General features: G+C 39.7%; 1 protein-coding gene across 1 annotated transcript in view; it reads right to left on the bottom strand.

The window, feature by feature from the left end:
- Positions 1-2,514: 2,514 nt before the first annotated feature.
- The window catches only part of LOC110070690 (vomeronasal type-2 receptor 26-like), a 33,906-nt gene continuing 15,854 nt past the window's right edge, over positions 2,515-20,566 (bottom strand). Inside the window, exons 3-5 of the mRNA XM_078378775.1 lie at positions 13,597-14,451; positions 12,420-12,647; positions 2,515-11,579 (exon numbers count right to left, since the gene is read on the bottom strand). Coding sequence (XP_078234901.1) covers positions 10,947-11,579; positions 12,420-12,647; positions 13,597-14,451 — 1,716 coding nt within the window. The 3' untranslated portion in view covers positions 2,515-10,946. The remainder of the gene's footprint in view (positions 11,580-12,419; positions 12,648-13,596; positions 14,452-20,566) is intronic.

Below are 20,566 nucleotides of genomic sequence, written 5' to 3'. Positions count from 1 at the left end.
TCGTTCAGCAGGCACCACATTCCCTCTCAGGAAAAACATGCAGAAGAATGACTGAAAAATGTCTATCAATAGAATCATCCACAGATAGAGCAGTTTTATTTTTTCCTACTGCTGGACATAGTGGCTAGGTTGCTCTAAAGATTGTGAAGTAGAACCCAATAGGCCACATCCCCTCCTGCAAAACATTGATGCATTTATCTCCAGTTGACTGATCTTCCCTGCTGTGTTCATTGAAGATATCATATGCCTCCCAACTTTTTATATGGAGAGCAACTGGAGGGAGATTTCCACGAGGCCCTTCCTGAACACACCCTGCCTTCAGATCTTGCCCCTCAAGGTCATGGAATTATAAAAGACAATTTTCTCTTTAATCTCTGACCATCATTCCTACTTCTTTCAAGCTTTTGGACAAACCTTCATCTCTCCAACATCTTTTCTCCTCTGTAGTGTGGCTCTCTTGATTCACAACACCATTTTTCCCAGTTGTCTCCCATTCTGCTGTACACTGACATAATCCTGCTTTCTGCATATAGCAGATTCTGTGATTCCGGGAGGTAGGGCTTCATCGCAGCAAAACTGGTTGGGTTTCAGGAGGGCTCCCCAAACAGACCGGGACCCCTCGTTTTCAACCCCCCTCTTCATTAGGGGGAGAAAGGAGAGGTAAAAGTCTGGTGTTTCTTCTCTCTGAGGTCTTGTTTTCTCTGGGTACAGAGATCATCTGGGAGCCATTTTGGCACTAAGCTGTGAATGCCCCATGACTTGAACTTGAAGTAAGCTGCTTTTTTATATATGTAACTTTGAAGGACCTAAATCATGAGAAAAGTGAGAGTAATTGGGGAGAGAAAGTGACTATATCTGACTGGATGGGTGAGTACAGCCTCCTCACTTGAGGCTTGAGTGGGAGAAAGAGAAAGGAAAGGAGGGAGGAAGAAAAGAGGGGGAGGAACAGTATTCGTTTCTTGGGCAGCAGGACTAGATGACAACTTAAATCTATGAAGCAGCCAGAAAAAGACTCTATGCGGACCAGAGAGAAAGATTCAATTGCAAGTTTTATTTGCTCCAGTAAACTACCTGACTGTCTTGTGTAATATTGTATGATTATTAGAATTCAAGATATGATTTTTATGCTAGTTAACTCCTTTCTGCAAAATGAAGTACCTAGAGAATTAATAATAGTAAATTAAAACAATGCTTTTCGGCCTGGATTTATAAGAGTATCTACATCATCATTAGAGAGCACTAGGTAAAGTGTATGTTCTGTGATTTTAAAATAGTAAGGAGATATTTAAAAGAAAGAGGGAAGGTTAAGAAATTGTTGGCAGTTGATATAGGGTATCTATTGTTTCTTTGATTATGCAACCAAAGGATTTACTTTTCTTTTTAAAGTCAAGACAAGTGAAAAATAAGTTAAGTTATAGAGAAGATGGAGGAACAAGAAAGGAAAGATTCTGTGAGAAAATAGGGGCAGAATGAGAAAACAGAGATCAGATGGAATTTACTTTATAGCAGTAATATTAACTTTACTGAAGATGACTTGATCCCATATGATGGAAATGTTAAATAGATCATATGAGAAAATGGTGGATTTGATGATGAATTAGAACAATGGATATAAAAACATGGCAGAATAATATATTTTTTTAAAAAAAAGTTAATAAGTTTATAGATAAGAAAAAGAAAGAGATGGTCCAAGGGAATGGAAGATTAGCTACTATAATTGATTTTCTTTTCTATGATTTCGCTTTTTAACATAATTGTAATTTAGTTGTATAAGTTGATGTAAGAATACTTCTGGAATTTTATCCTGTTCCCACCCTTTCCTTTTCCCCTTACCTTGTTCCTTTGTTCCTAACCAAAACCATATACTTTTGAAAAATCAATAAGAAATCCTGAAATGGACCAAAGAGAAAAAAAAGAAAGAAAAGAAATAATTTCTGTCATTCCATGACACTGAATCAACAGCAAGACATTCAACAAATGTTAGTATTCAAATCCAGTTCTCTGTCAATTATGTTGAATTAAAGCCTGCTTCCCTACACCTATATATAGATCCATTCAGGCCTAAAGCAAAATTAGAAATGTTAACTAACAGCAGACCCATGCAAAGGAGATTTTCCTGAGAGAGATCCAGATCAGCTGATTTCTCTTTTGCTTTATTTCACAGGCCTAGGGCAGTTTTGTCCATCTACGTCCTCAAGGTTTAGAGAGTGACAAGATAAGCAACTGCCTTAATTAAATACTTTGTTTGATGCCCTTGGCTTCACTGTACATTCTCATTTATGAAGCAGTGAAAAAGAACTACTTACAAAGCATTTAGTGCAGAAGAATCTGGGTATTTCGCAAAGGTCTTCAGAATAAAACCACCAATTGTAATGGATACAAAGTGCCCAAGAACCATTTCATCTGAATCTTTAGGGAAAGAAGTTTGAACACTTGTCCTCCAGTCACAGACGGAAGGGCTCATATTAAAGCTGGAAGAATGATGCACCAGGAGCATCAACAAAGCCAGACAGAAGGCTGACAAATGTTGGGACTGGTTCACTTCAGACCTCTTCATGCTGAGCCAAAGGCACCAACAATACAATCAACTCTTGGCAGAAGACACAGAGAAGTTTGGACTGGCAGAGCTGTCCACTCTATCTCTCAAACCGAGGTGTTGTCAGTTCCTTGGAGATGAGACTTTATATACTAAGTGCAGAGATGCTGACCCAAATGGGCTGTTTTTGCTCCTTGTTTTGACACGGAAGCCTCTCATTTCTCAGGGGTATTGGGAAAACAGAAATGCAAAACACAGTCATTCAGATAATGATGGGAAATTTAATCAAGGCTCATTGGATTTGTTAAGTTAGAATCCTCGCTAAAGGAATAAAAATGTACATGAACTATTTCCATAGTTTCTAAAAGTGATTATTTTGGCTTCATGAAAAGTTTAGGGCGTTTTTTGCCTTAAAACTTACTAATTCTTAACTTTTTATTAAATGATGTGCTACCACAACTCATAAACATTCAGTCCCATATTTACTAATTCTCCCCTTCTTAAATTTTATATCACATCAACGTTTATCATTAATAACTATTCCAGACTTCTCTATACCAATCACTGAACAATATGTTGTAAACTGATTTGCAGCTCCTAGCAATAATCAGTGTTATGCTGAACTTTTTTCAGGAATTTTCCAGGTAGCAAGTACTCACAAATTGTTTTCCATTCCCTTCCTCTGGAGCTTCCCTGGGACTGGGCAGCTTGTCCAAATCCACACAAGCTGGCTTTTCTCCCAGAAATCACCACGGGGAATCCAACTCCTGATGTTCGCCTTTGCAGCCAGTATCCTAAGTCACTGAGCTCAAGGCCAATAGGATAGCTCCAATTTCTTTCTTTTTTTTCCTTATTTTTTTGTAGCCTTTCAGAATGAGTTGACAGTGAAGATGATGTGACTTCCCTCTTTACCTGTGTCTGAATTGTTTCCTTCTTAATTTCTCCCTCATATTCAATTCACACCTGAAAAGAAGAACAAAACATTTGGGAAGGAAGATACAACCCAATAAACCGACCACTGGAAACCAAGATGGAGAAAAACTCCATGGCTACCATGTACTTCCCCTTCGTGAGGTAGTTTGGCAGAAAAGACATCCAAACACTGCAAATCATCAACATGTTGAAAGTGATCAGTTTGGTTCATTAAAAGTATCAGCCAAATGTGGCAATCACCCTGCTTTTGCTCATCTAGTATGTTATTTGCATATATTATTGAGAGCTGTTGGGAGGCGGAGCCAGAGAAGCTACAAATCAGAGAGAGGAGAGTCTGATGTGAGAGTTCAGTGAGTTTAAGTCAGAAAGAAGAGTCTGATGTGAGAAGTCAGAGTCAGAGATGAGAGTCTGAAGCAGAAGTTAGTCTGTGGTAGTTAGAAAAGACCTAGGAATTAACCTTTGGACTAGGATTGATTTAGGGACTGATCTAGGAATACAGGCAGCTTCCACTCCCTCCCCGGGTTGTTCTGACCTTGATTCTTTTAATTTAATTGAATTCTTTACTTGCTGCTGATTATCGATTGGGAAAGGGTAAGGCGGTGTCGCGCTGTGGTGGGGGCTCCAGTTGATTGATTTCAGGGTGTTAATTTGTTTTGTTTATTTGTCTCTGAGGGAGTTTTTCAGATAATTTTCCATTGTACCAGTGATTAGGGCTTTTCTAAATACATTTTAGAGTTCACTTTACATTTACTTTACATTTTGAGGTCTAGATATATAGCGACGGGCAGATGCCATTTTGTAAGGGCTTTTGCTTTCTTTCTGTCCTCCCCTGCCATTTTGAATTAATGTCCGGGTGCTGCGAAGGTGGGGGGAAAAGCAAGTGTCTTGGAGCTGTTTAAAAATGTTTTGCACTTCGCAAAGCAACTTTTGCGCCTTTTTTCTCCCTGTTAGTTTAAGTTTGCAGCTGGCTTTTGCTGTAAGCCATTGGGAGGAGTGCAAGATTTAGATTATATTTGCATTTATATTGAGTGACCATTACTGGCTGCATTGAAGTAATTATAGCCTAAAGACTGGGAATAATTGAGGCAATTTAAATAAATAATTTGATTACAGTTGATATCAGAATATTATATTATATTTAAGTGAATAGATTAATTGAATAAATAAGTACCTGACAGATTGATTTTCTACTTAGATCTAGGGGTACAACATTTAATTGGGAATAGAATTAATTAAGGGATTAATTACTTTTATTAATATATTATATACTGTTGTTTATAGAGTCTTCTATTGCAGACTCCTAGCTATTGGTACCAATAGTTAATTATTGCATGATTATTATAAATAATAAAAAATTTATATTGATTATTATTTATATTAATCTATAATAATATAATAATATAATAATATATTATTATCTATCTATAATAATATATTATCTATAAATATTATGATTTATTTTGATTATTATTGATTAACATTTGATAAATAAATAAATAAATAAATAAATAAATAAATAAATAAATAAATAAATAAATAAATAAATAAATAAATAAATAAATAAATAAATAGCAGTTTGTTTTTGGTGGCAGCATTGAAGGGCACCAACTATTGGCCAGTGAATTACTTAGTGTTGTGGCTGATTAATTTAATAATTATAGTAGTGGTGGTGGTGGTGGTGGTAGTAGTATTAGTAATTGGATTGTATTTTCATAGTCCTCTGTGGGGTGGCTATATAGGCTGCCACACAATACATTGGTCAGTCTTGGAGCTAGGGTTAGTGAATTGTTAAGTAGGAATAAAGTGTCTCTCAAGGAATTACAGGAGATAGTGGGACATCTAAATTTTGCATGCTGGGTAGTGGAGCTGGGCCGTGCCTTTCTGCAGCATCTCAGCAGTGCCATGTCAGGCCTTAAATGGCCAATGCACAGGACTAGAGTAACGAAGGGTATGAGGGAGGATCTTCTAGTGCGGAAACAATTCCTCGAGAACTTTCCAGGTGAACCCGGATGCCATTGTTGGGATTCAGAATTTATTTTCACAACAGGTGGTGTGCAGGCCCATGGCCGGAGGACTGGCATTGTGACGGCATCACGAGGGATTTGATATTTTTGGATTTTTTTCCAATTGTGGGGTCCCTTTTGCTCTGGACGGAGGAGTGGTCCAATTGTGTTGTCCAGTTTTGGTGTGACAACCAAGAGGTTGTACGCATCATAAAGAAACTTTTGTCACGTTCTGATAGGGTTATGAACTTAGAGCCTTCACGTTATGGGCATTACAATTTAATGTAATGGTGCATGCCCAACATGTCCCTGGACTCAACAACAGGATAGCTGATGCTCTCTCCCGCCAAAACATCAAGCAGTTCAGAGAGGTTCTTTCTTCAGAGGTCTGGCAGATTGGCACGAGGAAGCTTCGAGAGCGATAAGTCTTTCATTGGCTCCAAGGACAAGGAAGAGTTATGAAGCCGCACATGCTGAGTTCCAGGAGTTTAGGAAGATGGTGGGCATGGAACAGGTTTGGCCAACTCCGGTAGAGCATTTGCAACAATTTGTAGTATTCCTTCATAGGAGAAGTTTAGCGCCAGGTACCATACAGGATAAGCTATCGGCGTTGGCCATTTATTTGAAAGTTAATGGATACAAGGATTGTTCAGGGGATTATGTTGTTGTTGTTTAGTCATGTCCGAATCTTCATGACCCCATGGACCAGAGAACGCCAGGCCCTCCTGTCTTCCAATGCCTCCAGGAGTTGGGTCAAGTTCATGTTGGGAGCTTTGATGACACTGTCCAACCGTCTCATCCTCTGTCGTCCTCTTCTCCTCTTTCCTTTACACTTTTCTAACATCAGAGTCTTTTCCAGGGAGCCTTCTTTTCTCATGAGATGGCCAAAGTATTGGAGTCTAGGCTTCAGGATCTGTCCTTCCAGTGAGCACTTGGGGTTGATTTCCTTTAGAATGGATAGGTTTGTTCTCTTTGTAGTACAGGGGACTCTCAAGAGCCTCCTCCAGCACCACCATTCAAAACATCAGTTCTTTGGCCGATAGCTTTCTTTATGGTCCAGCTCTCACTTCCGTACATCACTACGGGAAAAACAATAGCTTTGACTATGTGGACCTTTGTAGGCAAGGTGAGGTCTGTGCTTTTTAAGATTCTCTCTAGGTTTGTCATTGCTTTCCTCCCGAGAAGCAGGTGTCTTTTAATTTTGTGGCTGCTGTCACCATCTGCAGTGATCACGCAGCTGAAGAAAGTAAAATCTGTCACTGCCTCCATATCTTTCCTTTCTATTTGCCAGGAGGTGATGGGACCAGTGGCCATGATCTTAGTGTTTTTGATGTTGAGCTTCAGGCCATTTTTTGCACTCTCCTCTTTCACCCTCATTACAAGGTTCCTTAATTCCTTCTCACTTTCTGCCACCAGAGTGGTATCATCTGCATATTGGAGGTTGTTGAGATTTCTTCCAGCAATCTTAATTCCTGCTTGGGATTCCTCCAGTCCTGCCTTTCGCATGATATATTCTACATATAAGTTATATAAGCATGGGGACAATATACAGCCTTGTCATACTCCATTCCCAATTTTGAACCAATCAGTTGTTCCATATCCAGTTCTAACTGTTGCTTCCTGTCCCATGTATAGGTTTCTCAGAAGACAGATAAGGTGGTCAGGCACTCCCATTTCTTTAAGAACTTGCCATAGTTTGCTGTGGTCCACACAGTCAAAGGCTTTTGCATAGCCAATGAAGCTGAAGTAGATGTTTTTCTGGAACTCTCTGGCCTTCTCCATAATCCAGCGCATGTTACCAATTCCTCTGCCATTTCAGAATCCAACTTGTACTCCTGGGAGTTCTCGGTCCATATACACTACAGCTGAAGCCTACCTTGGAGGATTTTGAGCATAACCTTGCTAGCGTGTGAAATGAGTGCAATTGTGCGGTAGTTGGAGCATTCTTTGGCACTGCCCCTCTTTGGGATTGGGATGTAGACTGTTTTTTTTCCAATCCTCTGGCCACTGCTGTGTTTTCCATACTTGCTGGCATATTGAGAGTAGCACCTTAACAGTGTCATCTTTTAAGATTTAAATAGTTCAACTGGAATGCCATCATCTCCACTGGCCTTCTTGTTACACAAGCTTTCTAAGACCCACTTGACTTCACTCTCCAGGATGTTTGGCTCAAGGTCAGCAAATGCACTATCTGGGTTGTCCAGGATATCAGATCTTTCTGGTATAATTCCTCTGTGTATTCTTGCCACCTCTTCTTGATGTCTTTTGCTTCTGTTAGGTCCCACCCATTTTTGTCCTTTATCATGTTCATCTTTGCACAAAATGTTCCTTTGATATCTCCAATTTTCTTAAACAGATCTGTGGTTTTTCCTTTTCCTCTATTTCTTTTCATTGTTCATTTAAGATGGCCCATTGTCTCTCCTTGCTATTATTTGGAAGTCTGCATTCAATTTTCTGTAACTTTCCCTATCCCCATTGCATTTTGTTTCCCTTATCTACTTTGCTATCTGTAAGGCCTCATTAGATAGCACTTTGCTTTCTTGCATTGGCTTTTCTTTGGGATGGTTTTTGTTGCTGCCTCCTGTGCAATGTTACAAGTCTTTATCCAAGGTTCTCCAGGCACTCTGTCCACCAAATGTAGTTCCTTAAATCTGTTCTTCACTTCCACTGTGTATTCATAATGGATTTGGTTTAGATTATACCTGACTATCCCTGTGGTTTTTCCTACTCTCTTCAGTTTAAGCTAGAATTTTGCTATGATGATCATAGCCACAATGCTGATGATCAGAGCCACAATCAGCTCCAGGTCTTGTTTTTGCTGGCTGTAAAGAGCTTCTCCATCTTTGGCTGAAGACAATATAATCAATCTGATTACGGCATTGCCCATCTGGTGATTTCCATGTGTAGAGTCTCCTCTTGTGTTGTTGGAAAAGAGTGTTTGTGATGACCAGCTTGTTCTCTTGACAAAACTCTATTACCCTTTCCCTCCTTCATTTTGAACTCCAGGGCCAAACTTCCCTGTTGTTCCTTTTATCTCTTGACTCCCTACGTTAGCATTCCAATCCCCTAGAATGAGAAGAACATCTTTCTTTGGTGTCAGTTCTAGAAGGTGTTGTAAGTCTTCATAGAATTGGTCAATTTCAGTCTCCTCAGAATTGGTGGTTGGTGCATATACTTGGATTATAGTGATGTTGAAAGGTTTGCCTTGGATTCGTATTGAAATCATTCTATCATTTTTGAGATTATATCCCATTACAGATTTTCCATGGGATAATTAGAGGGGATTATAGGATAAATATGAGATGACATGGTTTAAAGCAGCGTCTTTAATAGCATTTTTAAGTGCCCTCAGGATAGGAGAGTTAGCGGCAGGGAAGAAGGCAGACACCTCTCAACTGGTCTTACAGCAGCAGGATGTGAAGGTTCAGGACGGGTGACTAAAAATTAACATTAGACGATCCAAGGCAGATCAAATGGTCAAAGGGAAGCAGTTGGTTTTAGGGCAATGTTGCATTAGGAGCATATGTCCCATAGAGAATACACCAGCATTTATTGTGCTTAGAGGCCAGGATACAGGGTATTTTTTCTCAACATGCTGATAAGTCACCTTTGACTAAATATCAGTTTTGGAAAATCACAGACTCGGCCCTAGATAGAGTAGGTGTACATGGTATGAGATTTGGGACCCATTCTTTTAGAATTGGAGTGGCATCTACAGTGGCAGCCCTAGGTTATAGTTTGGATAAAATTAAACAGTTGGGATGATGGTAGTCCTCTAGCTATAGATGGTACATCAGAACCCTACCTAATTTGTAGGCAAGGGATGGTTTATGTCTTCACAGGTTTGTAGGGCCTGAAGGTCGGAGGCACGTGATGATTGTCAGTCACAGCTATATTTATTACGCTGAGCAATATACCACCTCGTCCCCATGGGGGAATGATTTGGGGCTTGGCATCCACGTGCACATTACCTGGAGGGGCTTGTGCGGTATGCAGTGGATGCAGTTTGGAAGGTTGACAGCTTTCAGCCAGTTCCCGCCAGATGTGCTGGTAATTCACCTGGGAGGCAATGATTTGCCTAGGCTATCGGGTAAGGCTTTGATCCTGGACATTCTGTGAGACCTCCAGGGGTTGAATGCCAGGTATCCTGCGATGCGGATCATGTGGTCCATGATCATTTCACGGTTAGCCTGGCGAGGCACCCAGAATATTGGCAATGTTAACAAGGCCCGGCGGAGCATTAACAGAGAAATGTGTAGAGGTGTCTCAGTTCAGTGATTAGTCACTGTAGAATCCAACTGAATAAATTGGATTTTTTTCGTAGCAATGGTGTCCACCTTTCAGATGCAGGATTAGATGTCTTTTTAGAAGAAATTAAAGGGGGCCTGCTGGTTGAGCTCGAGTGCCTCTGTGGCGGGCATGGAACATAACTTGGCTAGTCCCCATGTGGTGGCAGGTAGTGTAGAAAAACTGGTATTTCCGGTGTTTCCCAACTGTAATCTCAGGTAAGCTAACAGCGCATCTAACCTCCCGGCTCTGCGGATCGTGTGATTTCAGGGCCGGTGAAGGGAAGATGTGCTGGGACACTTCTGGCCAACAGTCATCAATTAAAGATGTCTTGAGATCTGGGGGTGTTTATTAGCGGCCGTCTGGGTTCCTGATGTCTTTAAGACCGGTTGAACCTGGGGGCCGGGGACTCACCCATTTTACTGATCAATGGGTATTGCGATACCCCTGCCATTTACCTGTTTCTGAACTATCGCAGCCCCCCATTTATGTGCCAAGGTTGGCAAATACAATTTTGATGTGATTTAATAAAGTGTGGCTCATATTCAATCCATATCAATGTCTCGTGTCTTTATTCTGGGATTGGGTAGCAATTATCAGTTTGAGAATGATTTCTCCTTAAGTACAGGTGGCCAGATCTAACCAGCTCTGAGCACCAAACTTATTGCACAAGATATTGTAGTATAATTGATTACGGAAGCAGAAAATAGGACAGCTTTGTCAAATTTAATTACAGACTGATTCAAAAAAATTATTTATTTATTTACAAGATTTTTAGCCGCGCCATTACCAGTGGTCTTTGAACAGCATACAACAATATTAAAACTGTAAAAACATTAAAACCATTAAAAATAGTCAATATTAAATTATACCCTATATTAAAATTATCAGCATATCTTGACATTTGCTTCTGACATCCACAAGATCAACCTGAATGCTCCATTGTTACCCAACATCCAAACAACATGCTGTCTAATGAAATGAAAGAAAAATACTGCACCCACTTGGAATTTAATTGTGTAGGTATGTTCTCATAAAAGCAACAGATATTTTTTCTGCCTAAAGTAACATCAAGAAAGTACAAAAACAGAACAGTTTTCAAGACATATAAGATATCTTTAATTTCTTCCTTTTGTATGTGTAGACTTTCCCCAGAGGGAGTCGCTAAAGACGTTGTGATTTTCTTCTCACCTGCATCTCACCTTATTCCCTACTATTTGCTCCTTGGTGTTCAGATCAGGCCTGAGAAGAAGAACATAACATTTGGGAAGAAAGATAAAACCGAGCAACCCACCACTGGAAACTAAGATGGAGAAGACCTCCACAGCTACCATATATTTCCCTTTAGTACTCATATAGGATGGGAGAAAAGACACCCAAACACTGCAAAACATCAACATGCTGAAAGCAATCAATTTGGCTTCATTAAAAGTATCAGGCAGCTTCCGGGCAAAAAAAGCTACCAAGAAACTGAGGAGGGCCAACAAACCCATGTAGCCCAGGACAAGGTAGAACATGAGATCTGAACCTTCGTTACATTGAACTAAGATTTTGTCAGTCTCAGAATACATGTCAAACTCTGGGAAGGGGGGAGAGGTAATCAACCAGATTGCACAGATACCAGCTTGAATAAGGGAAGACACCATGATGAGTGACCCTGCCAGCCGCTTCCCAACCCATCTTCCCATCCCAAGTCCAGGCTTTGTGGCCATGAAGGCCACAATCACAGTGAGGGTTTTGGCTAAGACACAAGCAACAGATACACAGAAGACGATGCCAAACACCATTTGTCTCAGAAGGCAGGTGAGAGTTCCAGGCTGTCCAATGAAGAAGAAGGAACAGAGGAAGCACAGGAGCAGAGAAGAGAGTAGGGCACAGGTGATGCTCCAGTTGTTGGCTTTGACCATGGGAGTATGGCGGTACTGAATGAAAGTCCCCATCACCACCATGGTGGTGATAGAAAGAAAGAGGGCCAAGCTAGTCAGGACTGAGCCCAAGGGTTCCTCATAAGACAGGTAGCTTAGGGCTTTGGGAATACACCTGTCTTGATTCTTGTTTGGATACTGGTCCCCGGGGCATTCCTGGCATTCTTTTGCATCTGAAAGAAAGCAACATCATCTCAGCTTTGGAATCGCTCTAATTCATCAGAGAATATAAACATATAATAGAGTCCTGCATTTTTTCTCAAAGTTGATAGTCACTTCGGACAACATGGTTCTTAACTTGATAAAAATGAGCCAGAAATGCCACTATAGAGGCAAATCAGATTCTTGCATTTCTCCATAGGTTGTTCTGGATTCCTTCACTTACCCATCTGGATTGAAATCCTCCCTTTAGGGCACGCAACGCAATCATAGCAGCACACCTGCTTCCCCAGTTGGACGGACATGCTCTCTCCAGGGTGGCAGCTCTCCACACATGTGGACTTGGGTGGACTCTGATGACAATCAGCAGGAAGGTTATTGAGAAGTTACATTCCTTTTAAAATATAATACAAGAGTTGATTGCTTTTTTGCCAGAATCCTGATGGGTTTACATAAAATTTCCTGTGCTTCTCACCTATTCTGACAAAATAGCACCACAGCCAGATCCCAGCATCAAAAGTACGCTCAGTAAAGAAACTGATGATAGTGCACATGATGAAGAATCAGCATACTTACCTGATTAAACTTCTCATTCCACTTGATGGCACTTCCATTCAACACGAATCTCTGGCCCACAGGAGCCGCAGGGTTCACACTTCCAACCTGGCTTGTCTGGAAGGATTCGTTGGGGAACCTGACAAAATTGATGATATCATATCCTGCTTCTAAGTCTCCTTTCTCATTGAAAAATATTTCTTCACCCGCAGTGTTGTTAAACCGAATGTTTGTTAAAAATGAGTGAAGCTGCATTGGAGGAGGAAAATATAACTTTAGTAGACTCCAGGAAATGGAATAATACTCTGTGCCTTCAAGTATTTGAAAATATTCCCTCTAAAGCATATTGGAAGAGGAAAAATATTATCAAGTGGGATATTCCTTGGGCTTCTCAATGGACCAATGCAGTTTTGCCGATTTTTCCTATCAAGTGATGTGTCTCCTGATCCTTGCTACTTTCCTTTGATTAACATGAAGTCATGAGCAGAAATCCCCTGGGTGCAGCTTGGTGTGCATGAGGTGATGATGTCAAAGGCTCTGGCCTTTTGGTGACCTCAGGTTGGTGGGAATCAGTGGCAGATTTTTCCATACATTGAAGATTATCCCACCTGTTCTGAGGCTTCCAAAGGGAACCTCCCACCCTTTCTCATAAACACGCACACAAACACAAACACACATATACATATATACATTCTGGGCACCCTTCTGTCTCCCGCAATAGCTGATCCATCTACTGATTTCTAAAAGACATTTTGTGCATATAATTTCTCCTTCTCCCTGAGTACCAGATTCTGTCAGAAGAGTAATGCTATGTTAGTTAAAACATTTCTCTCATTTAAGAGGCAATTGATTTACTTCAAGGAAACATGTATTTTAAAAAAAGAAATCATTTAAAAGAAAATTAGGGAACTTTGGAACCATATTCAATGCACTTGTGAAAGACACACTCATCAACGGCTCCCTCTCTTTCACTCTTCCAGAAGACAAGTGAAACTTCTGTTTTCTGCTGTGATTTTGAAGTTTGAGCTACAAACTCACTTTATTAAATTCTTCTTGGTGTTGATATTGGATGAGTTTAGTTGCATTTATCTCTTGTTTGTTTTTGAATGAGATTGATTGATTCAGAAGGAGAAATGGGGCCTAATAATGTCCTGTTTCTCACATTGCACAATTCATTTCATTTCCTAGTTCCGATTACCTGCCATGACTGAATGTTCTGGAGGCTCCATTTTTCTTCAGGCTCCTTCCTCTTCTGCTTTGCACTTGATGAAAAGGCTGCATGGAGCGCATGAGCAACAGCATAAACAGCATTGTAGGTACTGTAGCTCTGGCCAGACATGCCCATTTCAAACACACTTCCAGGAAGGCTCCTCAGCTTCTCCCCACCACTACAAACCTCCCAATTTGGAAAATTGAGGTGATAAAGTGGCAATGAACAGAGAAATGCAGTACACCAAAACTGATGGATGAAATATATCTGGTCCTGATATGGGTTCATATTCTCCAGAAAGTTCTCAAATCCTGGCACCACATTTGTGTGGAGTCTGAGGGACAAGGTTCCACTGAAAGACTTTGTGGTCATTTTTATCCCAGCAGGTAAAGCTGTGAAATCCCACTGAGCCGTCGTCACCCACACCCTCCTTTGAGGCTGCATTTCCCCAAATTCAAAGATGTCTAAAACTAACCGTAGCCCCTCCAAAGACTGCCTGTCTCCATACACAAGAATCACATTAATTTCACTCAGAGAAAGAGTCCAATAGATTGACCGCATCCTCGCCCACCTTACGTCTTTTGGCAAGAACTGTGTCATTATTGGGATCATCTCTGTCCAAACAATGCAAATATGATTCTGTACAAGCCTTGGTTTCAAGGTCTGAAGGAAGGATTCTCCACTGTCATCCTCGGAAATGACAACACCAATCCAGTTCCATCCAAAATGCTTCAAGAGCTGAACAATCCCATCATACTGAGCATCTTCGTTGGGGACCATCCGGTACAAAGAAGGGAACCGACTCTTGTCACGTAATGCAGGACCGATGGAGCCATAGCTGAGCTGAGCGAGAAAGTATCATTACACTTACATTAAAAATAAACCCCATTTTCCTGAAAGATATACTTGCTCTAACTAAATATTTATCAGGGAGCACAATGAGGAAATAGAATGTTTGATTTCTAAGCTCCAACACTTCGTTGTACATTCACTTCGGATTATGAATTCTACAGGTGGAAGTAAATGCTAGCAAATATGAGGAAGCAATGGAAGCAGGAGATAAATTAGGCCTTTCCATGAGGTAACTGTTTTCTAACCCTGTGGACATACCTGAGGTATATTGTAGATACTGAAGATGGTGGCCATCTGCCTGGAGTTTTCTGAAGTGAGCCCACCAATGGCGGCCAGAACTTTCCCTTTCCTGCCACAGTTGTAATTGAGGGGATGCCCTCTGCTCATGAAGAGAAGATCCATGGTGGTCAAGCAGCTTCTCCAGGGTTTAAAAGAATTGTCATAAATCTTGTAACCCAATGTGACATTGGGCAAAAATTGAGCATTTCGGTTGATCTGGTGGATGGCAAAAGCAGAGGCCAGGATGTGCTGATAGTTCTTTGGAATTACACTGCAATGAAATTTCACAAAACTGCTCAATTTTCTGCTTTAAGGAACAATTACGATGTTATTAATTGTGCCCTGAATTTCATCCTCAGAGCAAGTTAGATGTGGTCATCTATATCATGGAAAAATAATTCTTGAATGGATAATTCTCCTTAATGTAAGACAGATGTAGAACACTAGACATGACAGGACCCAAAATATCACATTCCTCACATTCCCTTCACTATAAATACAGGTTTTACAAATGTAGAACTAACTCTTTCAGCAGACACCACATTCCCTCTCAGGAAAAACATTCAGAAGAATGACTGACAAATGTCTATCAATAGAATGATCCACAGAAAGTATCTTATGCCTTCCAATTGTGTAGATGGAGAACAATTTGAGGGAGATTTCTATGAGGTCCTTCCTGAACACACTCTGCCTTCAAATCTTTCCCTTCAAAGTCAATGAATTATAAAAGACATTTTTCTCTTTCATCTCTGACCATTTATTTCTACTTCTTTCAAGCTTTTGGACAGACGTTCCAAAAAGGTGTTATTAATTGTGCCCTAAATTTCATCCTCAGAGGACGTTAGATGTGGTCATCTATATCATGGAAAAAAAATCTTGGATGGATGATTCTCTTTTGTGTAGGACATATGTAGAACAGTAGACATGGCAGGACCCAAAATATCACATTCCTCAGTTTCCCTTCAGTATAGATGCAGACTCTCTGACCATCATTCCTACTTCTTTCAAGCTTTTGGACAAACCTTCATCTCTCCAATATCTTTTCTCATCTGTAGTCTGGCTCTCTTGATTCGCAACACCATTTTTCCAAGCTATCTCCCATTCCTCTGCACCCTGACATATTCTTGCTATCTGCATTTAGCAGATTCTGTGATTCTGGGAAGTAGGGCTTCATTGCAGCAAAACTTGTTGGGTTTCAGGAGGGCTCCCAAAACACACTGGGAGCCTTAGGTTTCGACCCCCTGCAGATTTGGGGGAGAAAGGACTTTTACCAGAAGAGGTGAAAGTCTGAAGCATCGTTTGAGTGGGACTCTGGGGTTTCTTCTTTCTGAGGTATTGTTTCGGCTGGGTACAGAAAATATACGGGAGCCATCTTGGCACTAAGCTGTGAATGCCCCATGAATAGAATTTGAAATATCCTTCTCTTTTTATATATGGAACTTTGAACGGCCTGGGAAAAGACTATGCAAGAAATTTTTGTCTTTGGATTACAAGATATAAATGGAAATACAGATCAGCTATCTGAACAAATTAAAGACATTGGGATACAACTGGGATTCACAGAGAAGAAGGGGAAAAAAACATAGAGGGTTGCCAGGGGGGACGGGAAGTACTGAGACAGGGAAAAAATGTATTGAAATTAAATAACAAAACTACAAAAATGGGAGACAATCCCAGAAACCATCAGAACGTAAGAGCAAAAATGCAGTGCAATGGAGAGTGAATTTGTCAACCCCTCTTGTGGAAAAGTCAGCTGAAGAAGAAAAGCAAATGGTCAACTTCTCTGTGAAGGGAAGGGAAATGGAGATGATGGCTTACATCTGTGGCAGATGGGAGAAAGGAGTCAGCAAATGGACTTGAAGAAGCCCTCAGAAGCGGAATTAAGTAAACGTAAAGGGTGGATAAGATAGAAGCATCCCAGAGAAATTGAGCTTTTTATTACAAACACCCAATTCGCATACAATAAATAGAGTCACAGTATTTGCCTTTAAAGCCACTACAAATAGAGCTAAGTATTTGCAAAATATTTGTGTCAATCGCCATAAAGTTTTAGATGTATGAAGACAGCCATATGGAATAGGATTTAAATGTTATCTTTAAGTTTTATCATTGAATTTTTAGGAGGTTTCGTTTCACTAAAATGGTTTAGATAAATAATAATCATATTTGGGAGTCGGAGCTTTGTCATGGGGCAGCCAGCAGCTTTTGGGAACAGCTCGCAAGAAAAGCTGGAACTGCCCGGTCTGGGGTTTCCCCTAGAAAATCGGGGTCAAAGGGGAGACCAGGACAGGTCTCTCTGTAGCAGTTGGTGAGCCCAGAAGGAAGAAGTTTGGGAAACAACCTGATTTTTCTTCCCTCTGAAAAATTCTCCTAAGCACAGATTGGAGATGGGAGCCATATTGGCAGATAGCTGGGAGAAACTCCATCAGCCGAGGAGAAGAGAACAAGAGACATGGCCGGAAATATACAATAACAAAGTAAGTGGAAGACTTTGATGTATGAATAACCTCATTAAGATGAAAAAGAAATTGGACTAATAATATTTGAACAAGATAAGGAGCGGTGAGTTGTGCTTGCCAGTCTGCTCTTTCAAAACAAAACAAAACTGACTTTTAAACAGAGAACAGTGAGGCAGAAAAACCTTGTGTTTCTGGAAAAAAAATCCCAGAGAAAATACCACTGGACAGGCTTTAAGGGACTGAAATTTTGTGAGTGCTGTTTAGCCTGGATCTTTCTCTCTAGATTGTGTGGGACTCTGATAGCAAAATAGTGCTGGGTCTTCGGAGAAGGAGGAATAAGCTTCTGGAAGTAAGAAAACAGATTGTGAATCACCAGGGAGATGAACGTAACTGAATAGACTGAAGAGTTTGACGAATGGCACTTTGATAGCAGAACATTGCTGGGCTTTAGAAGGAGGAATAAACTTTTGGAAGTAAGAAAATGAACTGGAAATCATCAGCGAGATTAATGCAACTGAATATACTGAGGAGCTAGGAAAACCAGGCCTGGAGTCTGATGGATTATAACAATATCTATTGGAGAGATTGACTTCCTCTGTTTGCTGTTTAGTCTGGACATTTTTTTGGCTGGACTGTGTGGGACTCTGACAATACTGCCACGGTTGTAATTTAAATTATTGGGCTAAAAGCTGATATAATATAATACTTGAGTAAGGAGGGGAGGAAATATCCAGGGGAGGTTGATGATGATGGGTTTGGTTTGTTGATAAAATAGTGGAAACTAAAGAGTATTATTTATACAGATCATACTCATTGGAAAAATGGAAATGGCCCCCCAAAAATTTAAATATCAATTGTCGGGGACTTTGTCAGATAAAGAATGGAAAGTTACCATGCAAATGATAATAATACCATGCAAATGATAATAATAACAGGATTTTAGCAGGTAAATGAGTCTCAGCCAGATCGAAGATTTGATGGAAGAGAAATCATCAGATGTTAAACAACAGTTAAAGGAACCTGTATTAACTCCAGAACTGTATTTATTGAGTGTGATGCCAGATAACATAGATGGGATTAAGTGTTACCCAGTAAGCTATGTAGCTACAACAGTCAGAAAATGTGAGGTTAAAAATTGGATTAGTGTCCTGGATTCATCTTTCTCTTCCAAAAAAATGGAAGAAAATAGCCATGGAAACAAAAGAAGCATATTGAGAAAATATGGGAAGTGATGGAAATGTTTACTTTTTCAGACGTGCTGAATGTATGTCCAAGACAGAAGGAAATTGAAAGAGGGGATGTATTTTACAATTGGTCTCAGTTTCTGGATAGTGTTGGAATGACTTAGATTCATACCAAAACATAATTGTAAGTTGAAACCTAGAGGGTAATCAAACAGCTAAAAAAAAGAAGTAGAAAGCTGATTTTTTTAATTGAAAAATAAATAGATTGGATGCTTGTATACTAAATATAAATAAATTGGATGATTGTATATTTTGTGTTCTCCTAACCTAAAAACCCTTTTTCCATCCCTTCCACTTCTTTTTACCTTTTGTATTCCCTACCCTATCCCTAGTAGTTTAAAAATAAAATGTTATTTAAAAAAAATAATAATATTTGCAGCCCCATTTTAAAGTTTTAATGTTAGCATTATTTTAATTCATTATATTTTTACTGACACCCATGGCATGATAGTGCTGTTGCTTTAATGTAGCATATTAATTTCTTTTAAAAATTTGCAATGATCTGTTGATTATGCAATAAAGATTAGAATGAATGATGAGATGGAACATGAAGGATAACAAGTACCTAAAGGATTAAAAGTAGTAAATAAAAAGTAATTTCTCTCTGTCTAGATTTCTAGCAGGTAAAATGATCATGAAGAAATTGTTAATAGATGACATACTTGGTCTAGTGTTTGTTGATTATGTGGATGAATGAAATATTATGTAGTTCTAAACCTATAATTCCAATACCTGACTATCTAGTGTAATATTTTATGAATATTAGAGTTCAAGATATGATTTTGATGCTAGTTATCTCCTTTCTGCAAAATGAAGTACCTAGAGGATTAATAATAGTAAATTAATAGCAATGCTTTTTATAAGAGTATCTACATCATAATTAGATAGCACTAAGCAAAGTGTATGTCTTGTGATTTTAAGATAGCAAATAGATGTTTAAAAGAAAGAGGGAAGGTTAAGAAATTGTTGGTAGTTGATATAGTTTATCTACTGTTTGTTTGATCATGTAACCAAAGGCATTACTTTGGAGCTAGGATATTCTTTTTTAAAGTCAAGACAAGTGAAAAATGAGTTAAGATATAGAGAAGATGGAGGAACAAAGAAGGATTGATGCTAGTTATCTCCTTTCTGCAAAATGAAGTACCTAGAGGATTAATAATAGTAGATGAATAGCAATGCTTTCTGGTCTAGATTTATAAGAGTTCTACATCATCATTAGATAGGACTAAGCAAAGTGTTAAGCAAACCTCCGGTATGCAGATGATATCACTCTGATGGAAGAAAATGAGGAGGAATTAAAGAACCTCTTAATGAGGGTGAAAGAGGAGAGTGCAAAAAATGGTTTGAAGCTCAACATTAAAAAAAACTAAGATCATGGCCACTGGTTCCATCACCTCCTGGGAAATCGAAGGGGAAGATATGGAGACAGTGACAGATTTTACTTTCTTGCGCTCCATGATCACTGCAGATGGTGGCAGCAGCCACGAATTTAAAAGACACCTGATTCTTGGGAGGAAAGCGATAACAAACCTTGATAGCATCTTAAAAAGCAGAGACATCACCTTGCCAAAAAAAGTATGAATAGTCAAAGCTATGTTTTTTCCTGTTGTGATGTATGGAAGTAAGAGCTAGACCATAAAGAAAGCTGACTGCCAAAGAATTGATGCTTTTGAATTGCGGTGCTGGAGGAGGCTCTTGAGAGTCCCCTCGATGGCAAGGAGAACAAACCGATCCATTTTGAAGGAAATCAACCCAGAGTGCTCACTGGAAAGACAGATCCTGAAGCTGAGGCTCCAATACATTGGCCATCTCATGAGAAGAGAAGACTCCCTGGAAAAGACCCTGATGATAGGAAAGGGTGAAGGCAAGAGGAGAAGGGGATGACAGAGGATGAAATGGTTGGACAGTGTCATCGAAGCAACCACCATGAATTTGACTCAACTGTGGAGAGTCACGAAGAGTCAGACATGACTAAACAACAACAAGCAAAGTGTGTGTCTTGTGATTTTAAAATAGCAAGGAGATGTTTAAAAGACAGAAGGAAGGTTAAGAAATTGTTGGTAGTTGATAGTTTATCTACTGTTTGTTTGATTATGTAACCACAGTTTATCTACTGTTTGTTTG

The sequence above is a fragment of the Pogona vitticeps genome, chromosome 6 (genome assembly GCF_051106095.1).
Source record: "Pogona vitticeps strain Pit_001003342236 chromosome 6, PviZW2.1, whole genome shotgun sequence".
Lineage (NCBI taxonomy): Eukaryota > Metazoa > Chordata > Lepidosauria > Squamata > Agamidae > Pogona > Pogona vitticeps.
The sequence above is the reverse complement of the archived record's forward strand: the minus strand, read 5'-3'. Positions and strand labels throughout refer to the sequence as shown.